Source organism: Dendrobates tinctorius, unplaced genomic scaffold (assembly GCF_039654945.1).
Source record: "Dendrobates tinctorius isolate UK_male_01 unplaced genomic scaffold, ASM3965494v1 ptg000039l, whole genome shotgun sequence".
Classification (NCBI taxonomy): domain Eukaryota; kingdom Metazoa; phylum Chordata; class Amphibia; order Anura; family Dendrobatidae; genus Dendrobates; species Dendrobates tinctorius.
This window is the reverse complement of record NW_027361707.1, coordinates 47,455,652-47,479,062: the sequence shown is the minus strand read 5'-3', so window position 1 is coordinate 47,479,062 and position 23,411 is coordinate 47,455,652. Positions and strand designations below refer to the sequence as shown.

The window sequence follows — 23,411 nt, the reverse complement described above, 5'->3', positions numbered from 1 at the left end:
ATTGTGCATTATGATGGATTATCGGAAGGCAATGGGCCCGTACATCGTCTTCCTCTTCGGTCTGTGTCCACCACCAGTGGTCAGATGTCTCACCAACCCAAATGGCCAACATGACACCTGCCAGTCTGCAGACACCGAGACCGTCCAAGTCGTCCATCAGTCTTGGTAAAGTGTATAACAGCAGAGCATGAAGCGGCTCTCCTTCTGCCGTCACTCCTCTCCTCCTCCTCCCCACTCCGCAATGACAGACTCGTCCCATCTCCCGGTGCCCACAGCCAGCTCACAGAGCAGCAGGCTCCCGAGAGGGTTACACGCCGAGGAATGCCCACACTGCAGCGTGGAAGAGGTTAACCGCGGCCGGGCAGCTTCGTGCCACAGGAGCCGGGTCTGCCCTGCCGTGACGTCACACAGCTCGGAGCGGCGGACCAGCCTACTTTAATAGTCGGTCATGTGACTGGGAACAGTAGTAAGACAGGTGCCTTGCGCTGAGCCTCAGTGAGGGGCTAGTAGCCTGCATGAGTGCGAGCTCTGTGTGCGCCTGTGGATTGGACTTCCAAAGCTTTACTGCCGTCATTCAGGGACTGAATGGCGTGGGACATGTGCAACCAGGACTCTGTATGGAGTGACATAGAGGTGAGCGTGCACACAAGCCCTTTCTCCTTGCATTCTCATTTTTTTTTTTTTTTTTGCATGCACATTTTATTTTTTTTATTTTTATTTTTGCAATATTTTATATCATTTTATTGCATTTTTTTTTTTCAATTTCTTTTCAATAGATGGAGCCTTTTGCGCCTTTTGCTCGGATCGAGTCTTAACATTATTATCTGCAGGCTATTTTAAGGGTTTTTTTGACTTGTATGATGCCAGAGCCCGGAGATTAGCTGCTGTCATCGGTGCCTCTTGCAGTTGGAAACTATTCGCATGTGTCTTTGGCTCCTCTCGCCCCGGTCACATGCAATATGTATGCTCCAAGATATTGATAGGAATCGGTGTGTGAAGTCTTTCCAGTGGCCTGCTTGGAAGCGCGCCATGGCTATTTATATGACCATTAACTTCCCAATAATGTCACTTCTTGCTGCCTCCCATTGGGGGATGTATGGCTCATCCTATGCCGTCAGGATGCTGCTGCTGCCACTTTCTTCTGTTATTATTGATGACGATGATATCGATGGCGTTTGTAGGGTTGTCGCTACCTCTCCCGGCCGGATCAGGTCCATGGATCACGATGGAGATGAGCTGTTTGTTTTCCATTTGTGATAATGGAGAGAATGCTAGAGAATAGCACGGGATGGGGCTGCTGCTCGTGTAAAAATAGGTGGCCATACATCAATTCTTACAGCTCCGGCTGGCTACCATTCCTATTGAGGGGTGGTGGTGGGGAGGATTAAAAAAGCAAGCGGTTCTGGACTTGTCCCTGGAGTGTGATGTAGAAGATTTTTTTTGCATCCGACAATGGGCAACATTGTGAGGTGGGATGGAAAGGAAACTTTGTATCAAAATAAACCAGTACCAATTGTATCAGTCTCTATTGACAAATATTACATATCTGTATTGTGTATTACACCACTGTCATTTTTTTTTTTTTTGCCATTATGGATGCTCTGTTAATAATAACGCATGCAAACGATAATTCTTCAGGACTGTAAGTGAAGCAGCTCCCGACTGCAAAGTCCTAATTGTTTCCGAGTAGCCCAGAGTCCTGTGGCTTTTGCCGTCGAAGCCGGCAGCTCGGGTCTCAGCTGCTGTATCCTCATTTTTCCATCATGCATTATTCCTGATGCCGCCTAGGAGCTGATTGAGGAGCAGCTAGCACGGAAACCGCCGAAGATTTATTTTTTTGCATACCAACGATCGCGAGTAACATATCAATAGTTATTGATCGTACGATCGCCACGGTTTGATCCGGAATATCTTATTATTCTATGCATGAACGGATTAACTCTCGGTCTTTGCCTGAGTCACAGTTCGCTGCTGGGGGCTTCATACATCCCCCCCGTTGAACACTGTAGGCTTTTTTTTTTTTTTTTTTAAATTGTACATGAAGCTAATTTGTGAAGCTTGTTAAACTGAAAAAAAAAAAAAAAAAGCTGATTAAAAAGGGAAAAAAATAAAACACTTGCTGGAAAATACAATCTGTCTGCTGCTCCCAGAACAGGACAGACCGGTGCTCATATTAATAAAGGCCCACGTAGCTCAAGTCCCAGATGTTTCACATTTTAATGAGGACGATGCGCGAGGAGATTGCGAAGATTGATAGAGCCGTTCTTACAGGACACATTGCAACAAGTTTACCATCCCCTGGCGCTCTTTCGATGTCTCTCTGCACTTCTCCAATGCCAAAATGCAAGTCTGGTGTTGAATTGACCCCTTAAATTGGTGTTTCCAGATGGCAGATGACATCTGTCATCTTCTGCTTTAAGGCCACCTGAATCTGATGTTCTGCTGACCCTTACGTGCAATGATATAGAATTCGTTAACTTTTGCAGTGACCAATGGTCATTTTTAGCCTGTTTTTTTTCGATCCCTATAAGCATAGAATTCCAACATCGTCGATAACGTTTGCAGTGGCCAATGGTCATTTTCAGCCTGGTTTTGACATATAGGGTGTAGGAAGTGGATGGCGTAAAAAATTGATAAGCACCTGTTAGAGATGTGTGAGAAAGTGGCAGGAATGTGACTGTGACAGGAGAGGACAGTTAGGCGTGTGAAGCCTGGAACCTACTAAAAGGTCAGATTACTTGGTTTTCCTTGGTCAACATGCTATCCAAAGCTTGCTAGATGGACTCATGAATAGAGTATCATCCCTTTACAGTCATCTGATTCTCTTGGCTCCAAAAATGTTCCTTCCAGAAGTGTCCTATCCAACCGATATTTTTTGTAGGTAGAATAACTTGCAAGTGTCCTAGATATCAAAATAGGCATTGAGATGTCATCTAGTTACACTATCGCTATGCACTTTCAAGAAAAGCCTTTCAATGAAAATATTCATTGGCCAAGAATTAAAAATATAGCGAGTGTGCCCCTGCTGACCCTCGTGTGTGAGACTTTATGAAATGTGGCAGTGGGCCATATACTGATGAGACATTTTGATGGCCACATGGATGGTTGAAAGATTGTTCTATCTGGAAGGCTTCCAAACTTTTAAAGCCTAGTGTAACCTTGATGGACACCAAGAAAATGATAGCTCATCTCAAGATACAAGAGGCTGATTGTATGTCATCAAGTGGTGGTAAAAAAAAAAAAAGTGATGATTTTTCTATGTTTCTTGCAGTGCGCTGCTCTGGTTGGCGAAGACCAGCCCCTTTGCCCCGATCTTCCGGAGCTGGATCTTTCTGAACTTGATGTAAATGACTTGGATGCAGACAGCTTTTTGGGTGGATTAAAGTGGTACAGTGACCAATCAGAAAACATTTCCAATCAATACAGCAACGAGTCGTCAAACATATTTGAGGTACGGTGCCTGCCGGTGGATCAGTTGATGTTTGTTTTATCGTCATGTGCTATTGAGTTACTCTTGAGAAATGTGTATACATTCAGATGCAATAATGCCCAACAAAACATGTGAAAGATTTTGCAATATTTGGAAAGTATCTCATGACTGGGAGATTGTCAAAAAAATACATCTCTGCAGGTCATAAAGGATGGATTGGCCATCAGCTCGTAGAGTATAAATAAAGTTATGTTCCCTCTGGCTGTTGGGTTTCACGAGGTAGTTCTCGTAAGACTAAGGAAATGAAACATAGGATTCTACAAATATGCCGAATATTTAGCTGGAGTACAACCTGTGGCCAAAAGTTTCAAATGGAAATGGTGAAGTCATTGTTTCGAGTCTTGTAACAGGACTCGAGTGGCACTTATAAGCACTTATACACGTTATATTGGCCCAGCGCCACGTGCGTAACTGGAGTCCGGCGTGATGAATCATTTATACGGGGAACACATCTATATAGACATATCAAATGCAACTTATTTATCCCTAACCTTCATTATTATGGATTAGCGGCTCATACTTTTACTAGCCCGATATCGTTTACATCAAGTAGCGATTCTGGTACTGGGATTAAGAGCAGGAGCTAGGTAGTCATTTCACACAATTTGCTACTTATGTCTTAACATGTTGGTTCATTTTTTTAAAATGGAAATTCTTATTCCTTAGTTTCATGAAACTCTACCAAATTTATAATATTTATTATTTTTGAAAAGCCTTTCGAGGGGATAGAGTCGGCCATTTTGAATCCTGCAAATTAAGACTCGTTGATAACATCTTAAGGAAGTAATGAGTCCTTTATGTCACCAGTAGAGGTTCATGGAAATACTTAATTACTCAACTTTGTTTTGAGGTCACTTCTCTACCAAAATGACCTCTTCCATAACATTATTCAATATAGCTAAAGTTTGGTTGAGATAAGTCAGCCTATTATAACTCCCCCCTCCTGCCAGAAAATGCCTTTATTGATTTATGCCTCTGGTTCACAAGATGAGGGAAGGGGATCCTCCTCCGAGACAGTGACAAATAAGGACTACTTTCATGTCTAAAGTGGAAAGCCTTAAAAGACAGCTGCATCAATTGTTGTCCTTGAACTTCACCAGTGCTTCCTTTGTCAGTGTAACGTTACACTGGCATGAAAAAACCCAAGTACACAACGAGGAGAGTGGCCTAGCCACGTGCCCTATTATGTTACACCAGTTAGTTGATGGAAAAGCCTTAATTGAAATGGACATCATGTCTTTATTTAACCGGTTTGTGGCTGGTAGGTTATTTTAGATCCATTCCAGATAGGATCCTATGCCTATGTAATGACATCAGTTTGGGCAGAGTGGAATGTTATATATAAATGTTGTATCGGCTCGTGAGATGGTGCGAGATTAATCAGACCGATAGCATTATAGTTTCTCCATGAGTCATATCATTTCAAGAAGGACCTAGGCAAAAGGACTGTCTAGGTATATAATTAACATTAGTACCAATCATAGACTGAGTTACTGCGGGAATAATGTTAAAGAAAAAGTTTTAACTATTTAGAACCAATTTCCATGGTCGGGAAGCGTTTCTCCTTCAGGAGTTCTTCCCTTTCAGAAAACTTTTCCTGATATGTTCAATTTTTTTTTTTTTTTTAAATGAATGACTGAGCTTTACTCAGCGCCTCGGGTCCAACCCTGGGTCTCCACTACTGACCCAGTCTCAGTTTGTCTGCAGCAATCGCTAAGCTCAACAGTTTGTGCAATATACATCAGAGGAGTTGAGCTCAGTGATTGTCAGCAGCTCTGTCCGTGTGATATCACCCTCTCGGAAGGGTGGGTAAAGCACAGTTTTTGAGGAGACCAGCAAAGTGTAAAGTCTTATTATCAGTGCTCCATGGAAAAAACACGCAAACTAGCTGCCTGCTCGAAAGAATGAAAGCCTCACTAGTGCCACCTATTTTAGGTAGTGCCTTGTAAGGCAGTGTTAGACCATTGAGAAGCTGTGGAGAGGGGCAAAAGCACGCACAAAAGAGGGCAATACCGTCTGGTGAAGCATAAGTGAAAGTGATGGTAGCTGTGTCACCTGAAGGTGTTGCCTGCAGGCGAAACACATGTAAAAGCGTGGAAAGCCGCTGCTGCATCGCGGCTGGAGGAAATGGTTCTTCCTGATGTATAATTTGCTGCTTTTTTTATGCAAATTAAAAGCTGTCTTTTACAGTACCAACAAAAGCTATGAGAGTTCAGTAATCTCATGCACACACATTGGTTTTTTGTTTCATGACCGAATTGGAAAACTGCTGCGCTTTTGAAAACTGCCGCATGCCACTTTTTTCAGCATTTTCTTCTCCCATTGAAAACAATGAGTAAATGCAAACACGCAGTCAAAATGCAGGTATCAGGTTTTGTTGCGTTTTTGGTGCTGAAAACTCAAGAACAACAGGCACTAAACTGTATCAGCATGAAAAACGCAGCAAAAACGCAGAAAAAAAATGCAATGTGTGAACATAGCCTTAGATGGATCTCTGCAAAAGTAAATCAGAACGTTTCCGTAAGGTTTGCTATGGTCAGGGCTGGTAAGGTTAATGCTGCCGTAGCTTTCTGTCCTTAATAATTTGCCAGTCTCCATGAAAGAGAGCTAAATGTAATAAAATGCAATGCCTATCAGACATTTGACTCCTGACCTAAAAAGGAAAATTGGATGTATTACTGTTAATTTTGGCAAAAGTGTTTTCTTAATCTTTGGCTTAATAACAGTCTCTGTGGGGTTAAGAAGACAGTTTCTCCTGTCTCAACGTTTTTTAACTCCCCGGTATTCTCATTCCTGCTGATTTTATAATTGTACTTTATTAAGTTGAAACACATTAATATATCTGTCTAAACCTTTCCATTAGGCCTAATGGTGTAGACTGGAGCAGAGTGAAAGTACATGGTGTTACATATTTCACAGGACAGCGAGTCCCTACACTGTGGACCTCTTCGTAATACGACCCGTCTTTTACCCCATTTCTTAGAGGGTCTTGTGACTTCTCCCACGAGAAGGTTGGAAGGGTTTACATAACACTGTTTCCTAAACCTGGCGTCGCGTTACGTGTGAATGCGACCAGACATGTACTATGACTTTTAATCTCTCCATAAGCCAAACCCTGCAATTCCAAATATCCTGATTAATTCGATTACAAAGTAGAAGCGGGCCGGTATCACGCTGCCAATGATTTTCCTCTGCGCACACTGCCCACTCAGGTTTCCCCTGTCATTATGTTCAGTCACATGCTCAGAGGGACGCATGTCAGCGAGCGAGCGGCCTGCGTCTTCCTGCTCGGGTTTATGTGACTCCAGCTGTAGCTAGCAGGAGGCCGGTTGTTTCCAGAGTCGAGGGAATTATGTGCTTTTCAGTGGGTGTGAGGGAGGCTGTCTTGGCTGAGTGCATTGAAGAATAAAAAAAAAAAGGTAATAAAGTCAGAAGACTCAGACTTACAGGTATGACAACAGGTATATTGTCTCCGCAATAACCCGTGTCCCTGCGTCTGTGCAAGGACACCCGGTTAAGCAAAACACAAAGGCCGGCTTTGTCACAGGCTAGGTTTAGGAAACTAACGGAGAACTGGCACCCGCTTTTCAGAACTTTGCATCACATCACCCTTGACTTGGGCTTTTGTGTTAGGGTTCAGCGTAACGCCAGATTGCTACAATCGGCTCTGTGTGACTGAAGCAATGACGTCCTACCGCGCTTCTTTCCCATGGCAAGCTTAGCGCTCGCACTGGGCACAATCAGGTTTTTATGACTATATCTACATGTACTGATTGGCATTAATATTATAATCCAATTAGTTAGTGTTCATGGAGTATGTGTGGGTGGGGGGATTGTTACCGTTATTCTAGTGCGATAGGGGTCAGTTGATCCCGTCCGTATGGACATGGGGAAGAAAGTGGTCCTCTTAGTCTGCTATTGCAACCCCAAGATCACCGCGGCAATGTATGGTCACTATTAGTTTAGTAATAGTCATTTCCATATAGGTTAGTGGTGACTTCACTTATGCTGGATGGAAGCTTATATACCCAAGAAACTAATTTAATTCTTCTCACTCTTTTCCTAATTATTTACATAAATGTTTGCTAAAGGGGTCGAAATACTGCTCCCATAATGAAAGCACCACTCCAGTGTTTTTTTTTATATTGCAGTATTGGAGTGGTGCTACTACAGCCACTTTCTTCTATTATCGGCGCCGCTCCAGTTGGTCTCTGGCAGTTCGTGACCTGCAGGATTGCTGCAATGTTTTCTGGGCAATCCGGAAGTCACATCTCAATGTAAGTCTATGAGAGCCAGAACGAGGCCAGAACGAGGATCTCATAGACTTGCATTGAGTGTTTGAGACCGTTACCTCTGATCAACTGGATCCAGTAAGCAAAAAACAGATCCATTACAAATGAAAGAAAAATGGATGGCTGATTAGCGGATCCGTTTTCCATAGACATCAGTGTTACAAAAACGGTTCCAGCTGAGATGAGTTATTTAAAAATGGGCTACAAAGTTGTTCTCCGCAACTTTTCTTGGCCAAAGAATTACTGCTTGATCTGTTATACCTGATCATTACTGGACATGTGAACATAGCCTTACACATAGTCCAACACTTACCACAAAGAGTCTGGCCTGTACTCACAAACTTACAATCTATGAAAAAAGCAATTAGATGGACCCCAGGGCAGTGTCAGACTGGGGTTCCAATGGCCCACCAGTAACTAACTCCTGGGCCCCACTTTTCAACTACAAATGTGACATTACCCTCAATCACAAATTATAAAAATGGACTGGGTAGATTGTTAAATTAATAAGATGTTGCCTTTGAAGTATATTGTGCCAAGTACTGCCCATATAAGAGGGGTCGTGGCCCACTCTTTCACACGGGCCCACCGGAGGATTCTCCTGTTGGCCAGTCCAAGCCTGCCCCTGGGTAATGCGTTGTTGCACCCCTCAGCTTATTCCGGTATTCCGTTTCCTAAAACGTATCAGATGAACGAAATGTTCGAAGAAATAGTAGGGCCTAAGATATAAGGGTTAAAATGATACAGAATAGAATAAATCCAATTTAGATCCTTTTCTTACAGATTGGAGTTCTAAAATAATAATAAAAGAAAAAAGATGTGATAGGCTTTTTTTTAAATTAAATATCATACACTTTGTATTTGGATTTTTTATTTGCGTTTTTAATTTAATTTGGATGGATTTTCCTAGTAGTGAAGATGGAGTTAATAGTAACCCATGGCCAATAAAGGATTTGGCCTTCCCCAAAATAAAAAAGAATGCCTGTAGCATTGTTATTTTGTCAACCAGTAGGTGTCACCCGGTAATCAGTCTCTCGGCAGGGTGCTGAGTCAACATTACTCACAAGTATTCTCACTTAGGAATGCAATCTAAATCCTCTGCTTTATATCTATAGCTCAGTCTGTGAGCATTTTAGTGAAGCTGGGACTCCGGCAAGGCACATTTACATAACGGAACGGTAATGCCGGGCTCATGAAATGCATAGTGTATATTAGCGGGAAAAGGCAAATTGTTTTACTGATGATCGAAATAGGCCGATATGATTGCAGCTGCCTCATCTTCCGAATGAGGGAAGAGAATGAATCAGCTGGAAAAGAAAAAAAGCCGAGAGTTTGTCATTCTTGGCGCAGGACAGATTTTACAAAGATGAATGACTTTCCGCCAACGTCACCCGCGTGCAACTCTGTGGCATTGAGTCGGATTTTGTAACTTTATCAATTTGCGTAGAGTTAGATTAGGAGCGTTCAGCAGATCTGCCAGCTTCGTTACTATTGCAGGTTATTCATTGTAAGACCGATTAATGAGTTACCAGATCTTGCGTAAAATCACTTGGCTTCGCTTTGAAACAAGTATCGGCGTTGCATTTGCCAGTCTTGTGACCGATGTTAATGGGTTTTCAGTCAAACTGAACCTCTATAGAATTTTCTACTTTTTTTTTTTCCCATTTTTTTATGTCACTATAATGGCATTGCCTGGGGCTAAAAGTTGAAGGAGAATGAATGTAAAGGGGGAAAAGTCATTGTGATGGCTGCCGGGGCTCCAGGTACTAGTAAGCAAGATCTAAATATGGCACTGCAGCACTGGGGTCAGATCCCACCAAGGAGAACATCTGCAAGGAGTTTGTATGTTCTCCCCGTGTTTGCGTGGGTTTCCTCCGGGTTCTCCGGTTTCCTCCGACACTCGAAAGACATTTGATAGGAATCTAGATTGTGAGACCCATTGGGGACAGTGATGATAATGTCTGTAAAGCACTGTCTACATAAGAAAGCATAATAAATATATGAATTGTACCGCCAACCAAAGGAGGCATTCTTCTTCTGTACATTGCAAGACATATCTTTTTTTTTCGATTTGCTTCCCTTTTTTTTTTTTCAGTGCCTCTAAATTACAGATCTGTGCATCGCCTGTACTTGTCTGGCCCTTGCATGTGTGTAAGGGGTTGATTACACCCTGGGAAAATCAGTCTTACTTTTACAGGATGAGCAGTCTGAAAAAAAAAAAAAGACAGTCCTGTTGCCAAAAAGAAAAGGTCCACTTTCAAAATCGACAATGGGAATTTCTCATAACACTAGAAATCAGCGCGGATCTTGAGGCTCACATTATCTATTACCTATTCTAAGATGATGGGCTTCCCAAAATTTGAGGTATGATGATGTGAACCAGAAGTATGGGGGAATATCTCTCCCTTGGAACCACAAATTTTTTTTTTTGCATTTATCGTAAATAGTACTTAAAGGAATTGTCGAGGAACGTAAAAAAAATGGGCTAAAGACATTCAGGTGACAGCCATGTCGCGTAGAGGAGGCTGTCGCATCACACATGTCGTAGCCCCATCATTATTGAATGTTCAACGAAAAGGAGCCGTATTAACCCCTAAATCACCTTACTTCTGCTTGCCTAAGATCATAGATTGTCTGGAGTTGTTATACGTCTTCTAGACATATCTTTTCAGTTGTTAATTGGTTAGGAGAGGTTATCTGGCCGGTTACTTAACTGAGTGTTTCATGTATGCGATAGTATTATAAAACATTAAAGCCTATCAAAAGCTTTACAAGAGCGGATATCATAGGCGCAGTGTAATGTCATATCTGTAGTTACACAGAAGAAGGAATAACATAGAGTAAGATACGGCGTACAAACATATCTAGATTACTATGAGCCAAGTGCAACTCGGGCCTAGCTGTTGCCTCGCTTAATCAAAACTACTCAAGGTTGCCCATAGCAACTTGTCACAGGGCAGATCTCATTTTACCAATGATCCTCAAAAAATGAAAGCAGAGCTGTAATGGCTATGGGCAACATAGACTTCTTCTGTGGATAGTTTGGGATAAACCGGGTACAATACGTCACATGTATCAAAGCTGTCTGACGGTAAAACTGCCTTCGTTGTCGGAAGCAGCCAATTAAAAATCAGGTTTCATTTTCCACAGAAGTTTTATGAAATGAAAACTGATTTGTGATTGGCTGCTTTAGGCAGTGAAGGCAGTTTTCTGATAGTTTTGATAAATGAGGCCTTATAAATTTATTACAGGCAGCATCGCTATTAATTTTTATATGCTGCGCTGCCATTATTTATTTATTATGCTTATACGAGTATAGCACCATCATATTTTGCAGTGCTTTACAGACATTATCACTGTCCCCATTGGGGCTCAAAATCTAATTTCCCTATCAGTAGTTGGAGTGTGGGAGGAAACTGGAGAACCTGGAGGAAACACAAACATGGGAATAACATACAAAATCCTTGCAGACGTTGCCCTTGGTGAGATTTGAACCCAAGACCCCTCTGCTGTAAAGCAACAATGCTATCCACTGAGCCACCATGCTGCAACACCATCACCCATTGTTAGTAAATGTATCCTTGTTGGTCAGATATGATCTACATAAGTCGAGGCTTCTGCATAGCGACATGCAACTAAAGTATGCCATCATTTAGTGGTCAGTGAACACACAATTTCAGTCTTTCCTGCAAACTCTCCATTGGTTATCTCTTTTGGTCCCTTGGTTTCAGCTGCACGTAGCTCCTGTCACAGATGATCTAGAACAGGGGTCTCAAACTGCATTCCTCGAGGGCCGCAAACCATGCGTGTTTTTGAGATTTCCTTAGCATTGCACAAGGTGCAGGAATCATTATCTGTGCGGGTGATTAAATTATCACCTGTGCAATACAAGGAAATCCTGAAAACATGACCTGTTTGCGGCCCTTGAGGAATGCAATTTGAGTCCTCTGATCTAGAAGGAAAAGTAATCCAGTGATTAACTGGAAACAGCTGATAAAGTCTATGGAGGACGTTTCTTTCTAAGGGCTCATACTCACTTGCGAGAGACTCGCACGATTCTCGTGCGAGTCTCTCGCATGAAAACCTGGCACTGGAGCTAGCACTCAGACCGGAGCGTGCACCTACATGTATTTCTATGCAGGCGCACACTCCGGTCCCAGTGCCAGCAGCAGTGCCAGGTTTTCATGCGAGAGACTCGCACGAGAATCGTGCGAGTCTCTCGCAAGCGAGTATGAGCCCTTAAGCCTACTTCACACCCGAGTTCTGTGGACTGAGTAGGTGCCATGATGTGCGAATAGGTCTTGGGTCTCCTGACCTGAACTAGACAGGCTGATAGAAATATAAGAGACGGTTGAGTGAAGCTCAGATCTGTGAAGTCGGCCTAATACACAATCCTGCATGGTTTCATGAATAAAAGGGATGCTCATTATCTATGGGGTCTCAGGATTGGGCAGCAGTGTGACCAACCTTGGAAAATTTGTAATTTCATTTTTTTTTTTTAATGGCCCTCGGCTCAATCTCGAGCCATGGTGACTTGATGGATGAGTGATTTTTGTGGGAAGATCGATCTTGTGCAAGCCTAGATATTCGTAATAACCTCATCATGAAAGCAAGACAACTGGTATCAGGAGTGAACCACAAGCTTTGATACAATACAGTTGCATTCTTCATTCATGTTATAGCCTCTTGTATGGTCCTTCTAAGCGTCTCCTGGATGCAGAGTATCTACGTATCAGGTGTTGTGTAAGTCACTCTCTTACAACCATTTCCATGCTGGGACAGGAAAACTGTCTTGGTCTCCTTCCAACTCTTTGCTTCTCTTGTAGAAGAGAAGGATTGTGTGACCCTTTGGCTGGTTTCCCACTTACGTCATTTGCTAAGATTGCATTGCCTGTGCAGAAGGAGGACTGTGAGCAGGTTCACATTGACCATTCATGGGGAAGGAGAATGGGGCTACTTGAAATAAGCCATGCTCTCCACAGATACACTTTATAGACATAAGTATTGGGACACACGTCTTGATCATTGAATCCAGCTTTTTAATTCAGTCCCATTGCTACTCTGTATAAAATCCAACCCTTGACTGTGCCGTCTGCCTTTTTACTAACGTGTGAATGGCTCCTTCTAAAAAACTCACTTATACGAATGTAGTTCTATAATAGGATGCCATCGTTTTAAGTTAGGTTATGATTTTTTTTCCTAAATAATCCAAAATCAACAGTAAGTGGTATTAAAGAAAAGTATAAGCAATTGGGAGTCACAGTTCTATTGAAAAGACATTTTAAAGAGGACCTAACACTGGATTTTTTTGTAATTTAAATCACTCCTCCAATTGGATCTGCTCCACTGCTTCTCAATCAGGTTTTCTTTTTCTTCCGAACCTCTCCTTTCCAAAGTTATGCCCCTCATTAATAATTTTGTCATCAAACTACTGGAAGTATTCCACAGAACATTTTTTTTTTTTTTCTCTAATTGTATATAAAAAAAAAAGGGCCAAAACCAGCTCACCGATAGCCACCACAGACGCACGGAACACCATCCTGATGAGATGTGATGAATACCAAAAAAAGAAGCATTGTAGTTCCAGCTCCTTAAAAAAATTCCAATCTTTATTGTTCCATTTTAATATTGCAGTATTGGTGGGGGCTCCTCATTGCAAGGAAAGGGGGATAGAAGTGACGCGTTTCGATCTAGATGAAGCTCTTTATCAGAGCTGTTTATCTTTATCTTCCTCTCAATCGAAACGCGTCGCTTCTATCCCCGTTTCCCTGCCACGAGGAGCATCCGCTAATAATGCAATTTTAAAATAGATCAATAAAGATTGGAATTTTTTAAGGACCTGGAACTACAACCCTTCTTTTTTGGTATTTTTTTTTCTCTACCACTGGCCAATCAATTCCCGGCAGGTCCCACAGAGCAGCTCTGTGGTATACGCCCAGTTTGTTGAAGGGAAAATTTGCAACATTATTACCAGGGTACATAGCTTTGGAATGGAGAGGCGCAGAGGAGAAAGAAAAACTTCCAGCATCAGTGAAGCCAGCACCACGTAGAGGAGATTCTCTTGAATGTTTCAGCATGCAAAAACATTTTTGACAATTCTATGCTTCCAACTTTGTGGGAACAATTTGGGAAAGACCTTTTTCTGTTCGAGCATGACTGTGGATAGGTGTACAATGCCACGTCCGTAAAGACGTAGTTGGGTGAGTTTGCTGATGAACTTGACACAGAGCCTGGAGCTCAACTGAATTGAACCTTTGGGATAAACTAGAATGAAAATTAAAAGCCAGAGTCTCTTCTCCAACATGAGCGTCCAACGTCCCAAATTGTCTTTTGCATAAATGGGCAAAATTCCCACAGATACACTGCAAAATTTTGTAGAAGCCCTTGCAGATGAGTAGAAATTGTTATATCTGCAAAAGGGAAACTAACTCCATATTAGTGCCTATGGATTTAGAATTAGAAGTCATAAAATCTTCTGTAGGAGGAATGTGGAGGTGTCCTAATATTGAGCCATTTTAAGGGCTTTGTACTAGGGTCTGTTTGATGCACAATCTGTAAATCTTGGTTCACACTTTGCATTTGAGCAAGTTATTTTTCCTCGCATTCTTGAACTTTATAAAAAAAAAAAGAATTGACAGAACCATGTCTATTCAAATGATATCACCCAAATAGCTATTTGATTGAAATTCAAATGGTATGAATTGTTTCATGTTTCTCAACTTTACTGAGGACATTGTGCAATGCGGAGCTGTCTCTTGTAATGACGTTTCCCAGTGCCAGAAGCCATTTCAAATCACAGACTCTTCCCGTATTACAAAAGGAACGGGAAGGTACAGAAATCAAAGTGTGATTGCTTATACAATTTATACAGCAAATTGCTAGTCCTTCTTAACTCTATAAAAGTGAGCAGGTAAAACCCAGCAAGGTCCCAAAGTCTCCCGTTTATGGGATTATTAGATTTTATAGGACAGGTTTAGGAGACACATGGCATTGTAATTTGTACCACAATAAATAAGAAGCTAAGCTAATGCTGACTCAAGTTGTCAAACTTTACAAGAATAATAAAGCTTGAATGTAAAATATGGAATGACGGTATAGTTAAGCTTAATGTTCTATGCGACAGTGCATATGACAAAATAAAATTTTCAAAAATAGTCATACGATATTGGAAAATGCTGTAATGTGACGGCGGCTGATTTGTAGTTCTAGGTTACAGCATATTCACGTAGCACTGTTTTAAAATGCAGGTGAAATAACTAAAATAATTCTAGTTAGTCATTTCTAATTTAGTGATCCATAGCTATTAGATTGATTTCTAGAATGCACAGCCATAATGCACATAGTTATGTCACAATACAGGGATAATGCACACAGTGATGTGACAAAAATGGGATTATGGTCACAGTGATGTTACAGCACAAAGTTAATGTGCACAGCAATGCCACAGTACAGGTAAAATGCACAACATGCTGTCACAATACAGTGACAATGCACACAGTGCTGTCACAGTACAGGGATAATACACACAGTGCTGTCACAGGAGTGGGATAATACACACAGTGCTGTCACAGTACAGGGATAATACACACAGTGATATCACAGTACAGGGATAATACACACAGTGATATCACAGTACAGGGATAATACACACAGTGCTGCCACAGTACAGGGATAATACACACAGTGCTGTCACAGTAGTGGGATAATACACACAGTGATGTCACAGGACATGGATAATACACACAGTGCTATCACAGCACAGGGATAATACACACAGTACTGTCACGGTATTGGGATAATACACACAGTGATGTCACAGGACAGGGATATCACACAGTGCTGTCACAGCACAGGGATAATACACACAGTGCTGTCACAGTAGTGGGATAATACACACAGTGCTGTCACAGTACACAGATAACACACAGTGCTGTCACACTACAGGGACAATACACACAGTGCTATCATGATAGTGGGATAATACACACCGTGCTATCAAGGTACAAGGTTAACACGCACAGTGAAGTCACAGTACAGGGATAATACACACAGTGATATCACAGTACAGGGATAATACACACAGTGCTGTCACAGTACAGGGATAATACACACACAGTGCTGTCACAGCACAGGGATAATACACACAGTGCTGTCACAGTACAGGGATAATACACACAGTGCTGTCACAGTACAGGGATAATACACACACAGTGCTGTCACAGTACAGGGATAATACACACAGTGCTATCACAGTACAGGGATAATACACACAGGGCTGTCACGGTACAGGGATAATACAGTACACACAGTGCTTTCACGGTAGTGGGATAATACACACAGTGCTATCAGGGTACAAGGTTAACACACACAGTGATGCCACAGTACAAGGATAACACACAGTGCTATCACAGTACAGGGATAACACACATAGTGCTGTCACGATACAAGGATAACACGCACAGTGCTGTCACGATACAAGGATAACACACACAGTGCTGTCACGGTACAGGGATAACATACACACAGTACTGTCATGGAACAGGGATAACATGGTTGTCATAATACATGGATAACATGCACATTACTGTAATGTTACAGGTATAATGCACACAGTGATGTCATGAAATGGGCTAATGTTGTTAGTGAAGTTAGAGCACAGAGGTATTTGATATAGTGATGTCACAACAGAGGGATAATGCGACACAAAGCAGTGTCATAATATAGGAATACTGCAATACTGCACATAGTGATGTCACAATAATGGTGTAACGTTACAGTTATATTGCACACAGTTATGTCAATATACAGGAAAGCAATAATATAGAAATTATTTCAACAGTGATGTCACAGCAAAGACATTATATAAAGTGATGCCATGGCACAGAGATATTGTACTGAGTGATATCCCCCCGTACAGTGATAATCTAGTGCATGAAGCAACAGCACAGGAATGATACTAAAAGTACTGCCACAGGGCAGAGATAATGTGCCCAGCTGGGATAACATGGGGATTCACAGTAAAGGGCCTTTTACACATAGCGATATCGCTAGCGATAAGTCTAAAGTGTCACCGATTTTGTGATGCAGCAGCGATATTGCTAGCGATATCGCTACATGTGATACCTCCGGCCGGCTCCCTCGCTGGCTATCGCTGATCGCGTGAGATCAGCCTGGTCCATTTCTCGTCGTTGGCTTCCTGCTGGCGCCGACGAGCGAGACATGGACGCGGGCGGAAGAAGACATCATCGCTGCGTCTGAAAGGTAAGTACGACCGCTGCTGCGTCGCTGGTGAGATCTGCCTGTTTGGCAGCTCACTAGCGACCATTTAGCGATGCACCAGCGATCCTGACCGGGTCGTATCATGGTCGGGATCGCTGGTGCATCGCTAAATGTAAAGGGGCCTTTAGGCTATGTTCACAATTTGCATTTTTGTTGCCTTTTTTAATTCAAATTGTAAGTTGCATTTTACAGTAGCAGCACAGTCTATGAGATTTCAGAAATCTCTTGCATACATATTGGGTTTATTTTCCTGACTGACTTGGAAAACTGCTGCGTTTTTGCAAACTGCAACATGTCACGTCTTTCAGCATTTTTTCTGGGTATTTGCAGCGTTTTTTCACTTATAGAAAACAATGGGAAAGTGCAAAAACGCAGGTGCAAAAACGCAGGAATCAGTTTTTGCTGCATTTTTTTCAGCAAAATCCCAAGGAAATTAAATCCAGGCTTTTTTGGGCGACTAAACTTTATCAACATGCACAAGAGACAACAAAAACGCAGCAACAAAAACTCAGGAAAAGCTGCTTTTTCTAAGCAGCTTCTTTATTGCCAAGAGAGCAAGTGTTGCCTGCGGGAAAAATAACACAGCAAAAATGCAACATGTGAACATAGCCTATAGCTGCCCATACACAGTAGATGTCTGTCAGACGATTGATGTCTTGGCTGATCCTTCGGCCAACAGCCATCTCTGCTGACTCCCATACTCTAGAGCGCCTGTTCGGCTGAGTGCAGTTGTGTCCACCATGAGAAAGTCGCTGACTTATACGTCGGCTGGTGGCTTATCTTCTAGATCAACATCTTCCACTGACTATCCATCATCCAGTGCCCCTTTACAAATTACAGGATCCACCGAATCTGTCAAAAATCAGCGGGTTCATTAGTCTAATTTGAATGGGAACCTTAAAACTTTAGTATGGGGCCACAAGCAAATTTCTTTGCCATTAATTTTAATGGTGGCAGATTTAGCCATGTAGACAAAATTCGGGATGGATCCAGTTTTGACAGGCCCTATTCTATTCTGTAACAATTCAATCCTCAGCTATCCAAAACGCAAGTGGTTTAGAATGGGTCAGTATCAGTTAATTTGGTCAACATGTCTGGGTCGCGGTGCCATCAGGATTGACTTTACATTTTGATTTTGGCTGTGAGCCCTCTCTTTCTCACTATGTCGCCCTGACTACATGCATGCAATTTTATTGTTTTTTGTGAGCTGGGGGAATGACAAGGTAAACCTGGATATGCAGTCCAGCAACAGACGACTTTAGACAAAGGCCATTATTTATTAACATGGAGGAAATAGCATGCTCACTCTCAATCACGTCAGCTAAGCAGATCTAGGTTTCCATTAGTCTAATGTGCTGTAGATTGATCACCACAGAAATCTGATTGTTTGCCTGTGGTTCTAGTCCACATGTGTTATATTCTTCACATTACTATGGAAGATGTTAGATGCATTTCAAGGATTTGATTATGTATGACGAGACTCCATTACATCTCATTTCAGAAATCCGTCCACTACAGATAGACAGGCAGCTAACAGGTAGTGGAAAATTCTGTGCAAGGACTTATGACTGCTCAAGCGGTAATTGGCGGTGTTTTTGTTTAGGGGTTAGTACACCGGCTTTGTTGGATAAAATGCTGTAATTATTATTGAAGTCTGCATTCCTGAGAAATAAGTTTTCCAATGTAACAATATCTCAGAGCAAAAGCCTAATATTCTGCCCCTAGTAGAGTCCATGTCATTATTTCTGCATGACTTCGTTGGTAGCTTTGCAAGACCACATTAGTTATTCTTATAGATCCTCACTATTGAAGAACCAATGTGCTCAGATAACGTGTTATCCGAGCATTCTCGGGTGTTATTCGAGTATCATTAACATGCTTGGATAATATTTTCGAGGCCCTGTGACTGCATGTTTTTTGGTGGTAGACAGCCGCAACACACGCGAGGATTGCCTAACAAACAGGCAATCCCTGCATGCGTTTTGACTGTCTACCGACGCATAACATGCCCCCCCTAGATACTCGGATAACACCCGAACAAGCTCGCATAACACCTTATCTGAGCACTTTCGTTCATCGCTAATCCTCACATATTTGATGCAAACCTGATGTGAATGTGCTATTGATGTGGTGCTGTGAGCAACAGGTCCATCCAAGTATCTATTCATTTTTATTTTATATTTTATAGCGCCATTAATTCCACAGCGCTTTGCCCAAGCATCTTTAAATATTACTAATCCTCAGCATTTTCGCCCAAAATAAGTAGCAAGTTACCTATTTCCATGTTGCATTTCTAGCAAGTTACCCATTTCCATGACAGATTTGTTTCCATGTTGGCTACAAACATTTTCCCAGAAAACTTTTGTTTCACATTTGTATATTTCATACTGTAGCTATGGTCAAATGTGGAGCCATTTGGAAATTACGGTACTCTTAGATAACATTAGTCCTAAATGTTCTCTGCCATAGGTACTAAAGATTCTACTGTCAAAAATAGAGCATATTTGGTCCAGTAACTGGTTCTTTAGTACATTGGACCTTGATTGATTGAAAGACAGACTGGAGTGTAGCTATAAGGGCTTCAGAGGTAACAATCCTTCTTGATAGGTTCTGAGTGTCTTTGTGACATAAGATGACAGTAGGACCTGTCAGGATGATTTTACTACTGAAAACAATGGTTTGTCTGTAGAAGTCCTAGTAAAGCAATAAAAATTATACATGTACCTTTTTTTTGTAATAATTCATGTACGAGTTCTGGAAAATCAAGCTATGATGTTTGGAAGCAAGTTATCTTGGAAGTGCACTCGGGGGGGCACAATGTGGTGGGAGTGCATCATCAAGCCCCTCCCCAGTGCACTTCTAGGCTCATTTGCATGTGGTTTCAAAGTTGATTTCTTAGCACATATATCAGATTATTACAAGAAAGGTATCATTTTTGCTATTCTAGGAACTGTAGAGACATATCGATTGATTTAGCAATAATTGGTCTAACAGTTTCACTTTACTGGTACATAGTTAGTGACACAGCCTCATACAAATTTTGCATTGTTCACCTGAATATGACATCTGTAGTACAGATGTAGAACATCATTACGAATGTGTTGTCTGTAGTCTTCTATAGGACGGCAGGTAAACCGAGTGTTTAGACTGAATTCAAATGTTCGAGACCTGCACTGGCCATGTGTCTCCTTAGACTAACTCAACAGCGTTAGGGTATTTTTAGTATTTTTGCTGCAAAAAACAGACTAGAGTGTCAGCAGGAAAAATGCTGAGTAAAATATGCACATTTTTTTCTGCATTTTTATGTGCATTTTTGTTATGTATTTTTACTTGCGTTTTCCCCCATTCATTTGAATGGGTAAAAAATGTTGTAGAAAAGCTGAAAAAAGGAAAAAATAAGCAGCATGTTCATGAGATTTCAGAAATCTTATTCACTTTGCTTGTACTGTAAAATGCGCCAAAAACGCGCCATATGAACAAGCCTTTATGGAAGAGAAGGTTGAAAGACGACCTTCTGTCCTTTCCTCGTGTCCGAGCACGCAATCTTTAAATGGCTCCTTCTCTTGCTAATTGCCTTATACCAATAACTTTTGACATTGACTGCAACCTTTTCCGTACGTCCTTGATCGAGTGAGCGCTGAAAGATTAGGCGGACAAAAATGTACATATTAGTTTGTGAAAGAATAAGACAATTACTCTGACCGCTCATATTGTATGATGGCTTATGTGGCTGTGTGCCATTTGTAATCATATGATCGAGGCACGAGAAGCAATGTGACAATCCAGCAGCCCGGTCATACACACATTCCAAAGCGCTTGCCAATAGTTTACCTGCTAGGGGACAAGGTTTAAAGTACTTCATGTAATTCACACAAGAGTTAGATCAGGATTTCAACTTCAACTCTTATCCCTTATTTTTCAAAAATATTTTTTTTACCTTTCTCCCATCCTGAAAAACAAGGCACAAAACAGAATGCATTTCTTAGAATCCAATGCGGTGCCCCACGGCACATGATGTACTTTGCAGAGTCACACCTCGAAATGCAAACTAGTCAGCTGCCTCACAGACACTTAGAGATAACCGACCCGAGTATGTAAAAATGCAGCAGGCGGCTGACATATAGGTCAAAACCCATTCCAGTTATGGTACATTGCTAGTTAAAGAGGTTGTCCACTACTGTTTGATTGATATCCTATCCTTACTGTAAGCCATCAATATCTGATCGGGTCCGACACCCCCATCACTGATCAGCTGTGATTTGTCGTCAGCATCTTCTGGCCAGGAGTACTCACTTGTGGAGCTGGCTATATTCTGACACTGGCCACATCAGGGTACTGCTCATCCATCTCCTAGTCTCCTATTAATTTGAATAGTAGGCGGATATGTACTACCAAGCCTCGGCCACTAACAGAAGACAGAGAAAGTGAGCACTTCCCGTGACCGCCGCCAACACCAATAATAGCTGATCGGTGAATGAACTGGATGTCAAACCCAAGCCGATCGGACATTGATGACCCTAAGGATAGGTCCTCCATCAAAAAGTAGTGGACAACCTCTTTAAGTCATTATTAAAACAACCGACTTCTCAAAAAATGGAGGGGTTATTATTTTATAGATTACTGACCACTTCTGCAGTCTATCAGCAGTGGCCAGTCCCCTCGGCTAAGTGCGCAGCACTTACAAGCTATTTTCTATTGAGCTTGTAATCACGGCTCTGAAGCTGACCGGCCAGCCTCAGTCCCTCTGCGCTCCTCCAATGTTGCAGAGGCAAAGGTGCCCTCGCTCACAGTGCATCAGAGAGCTCATAGTTTGGGCCCGCAGTGGGTCTAGCAGCAAACTGTCAGTCATCAGAAACATACCACACCCGGCAGGTAAAGTGGCAAGAGATGGGTGAGCTGTACTCTACTGAAGATAGAAGATGAGAACAACACTTTTTCAAAAATTCTGTAATGGATTGTCCTTGTCTATTTGTCAGACCTGGTAAGAAGGAAAATGAGAAGGGAGAAACGCAGACGTAGGGTAATACTGAACATGTAGGTAAAATAGGAAGTGGGGGCGCACTCACCTGGTATGGTGAGGTAGGGGCACAACTCCCATACAAGCCAGTGGAATGTCAGCTGCTGCACTCTCCAAACTTCTTCTGCACATCAGAAGGAGAGTGACGGTTCAAAGTAGCCGCTCTGCTCAGTAGAGGATACTTGCTCCAAAAACGATAGTAGGAATAAAGTTGTTTATTTGTGCCTTTGGAGACAGCACCAGTCGCTTTTTAAAAAAACAACTAGAACTTTGAGAAAGGGACTGGTCCCGTCCTGAAACACATCAATAGACTACGTTATTCCCGCAATCATGTCTGGGGAAGTATGTTTGGAGCTACTTTTAACCATCTTTCTCCTCCATTTACTTTAATCCTGATCAGATAGCAGCTCCTATCGCTTCCCATGTTGTTGGTTTTGTGTGGGGTGGCAAAAGTTTTGCACCTAAATGTTACATTGAGCCATCTAGTGAAACACTGTTTTTCTGGACACCAGGCTGCTGAGAAAAATGCACAAAAATTGACACTTATGAGAACTTTATGAGTGTTTCTGGGTTGATTGGTATAGAAGCTTAAATATGTGCTCAGTGGTTAGTACTGTTGTTTTGCAGTTCTGAGGTCCTGGGTTCAAATCCCACCAAGGACAACATCTGCAAGGAGTTTGTAGATTCTCCCCGTGTTTGTGTGGGTCTCTTCCTGGTTTTCCGGTTTCCTTCCACACTCAAAAGTCATACTGATAGATTGTGAGTCCCAATGGGGACAGTGATGATGATGTCTGTAAAGTGCTGAGGAACTAATGGTTCTATATACCGTATTTTTCGGAGTATAAGGCGCACCAGACCATAGGTTTTAGAGGAGGATATTATGAAAAAAAATTGAAGCAAAAAATGTGGTCAATGCTGTACTTGATATCCCCTATCCTGGTATATAGGCCCCCTCATCCCCATCCTGATAAACATGACCCCCTCATACCTATCATGGTATGCATGGCCCCCTTCATCCCTACCCTGGTATGCATGGCCCCCTCATCCCAATCTTGGTATGTATGACCCCCTCATCCCTATCCTGGTGTGCATTGCCACCTTATCCCTATCCTGATATGCATGGCCCTCATCCCCATCCTGGTATGCATGCCTACTCATCCCTAGCCTGGTATACATGTCCCCCTTATCTCTAGCGTGGTAGTCATGGTCCCCTCATCCCTATTCTGGCACGAATGGACTCCCTCATCCCTATCCTGGCAGGAATGGTCTCCCTCATCCCTATCCTGGCAGGAATGGTCTTCCTTATTCCTATCCTGGCAGGAATGCTCTCCCT

At 42.2% G+C, this 23,411-nt stretch overlaps 1 protein-coding gene across 1 annotated transcript in view; it reads left to right on the top strand.

Moving 5' to 3' along the window:
* The first annotated feature begins 390 nt into the window (after positions 1–390).
* Positions 391–23,411, top strand: part of PPARGC1A (PPARG coactivator 1 alpha) — a 137,591-nt gene continuing 114,570 nt past the window's right edge. Inside the window, exons 1-2 of the mRNA XM_073574677.1 lie at positions 391–633; positions 3,272–3,451. Of these exons, the coding sequence (XP_073430778.1) occupies positions 586–633; positions 3,272–3,451 (228 nt within the window). The 5' untranslated portion in view covers positions 391–585. The remainder of the gene's footprint in view (positions 634–3,271; positions 3,452–23,411) is intronic.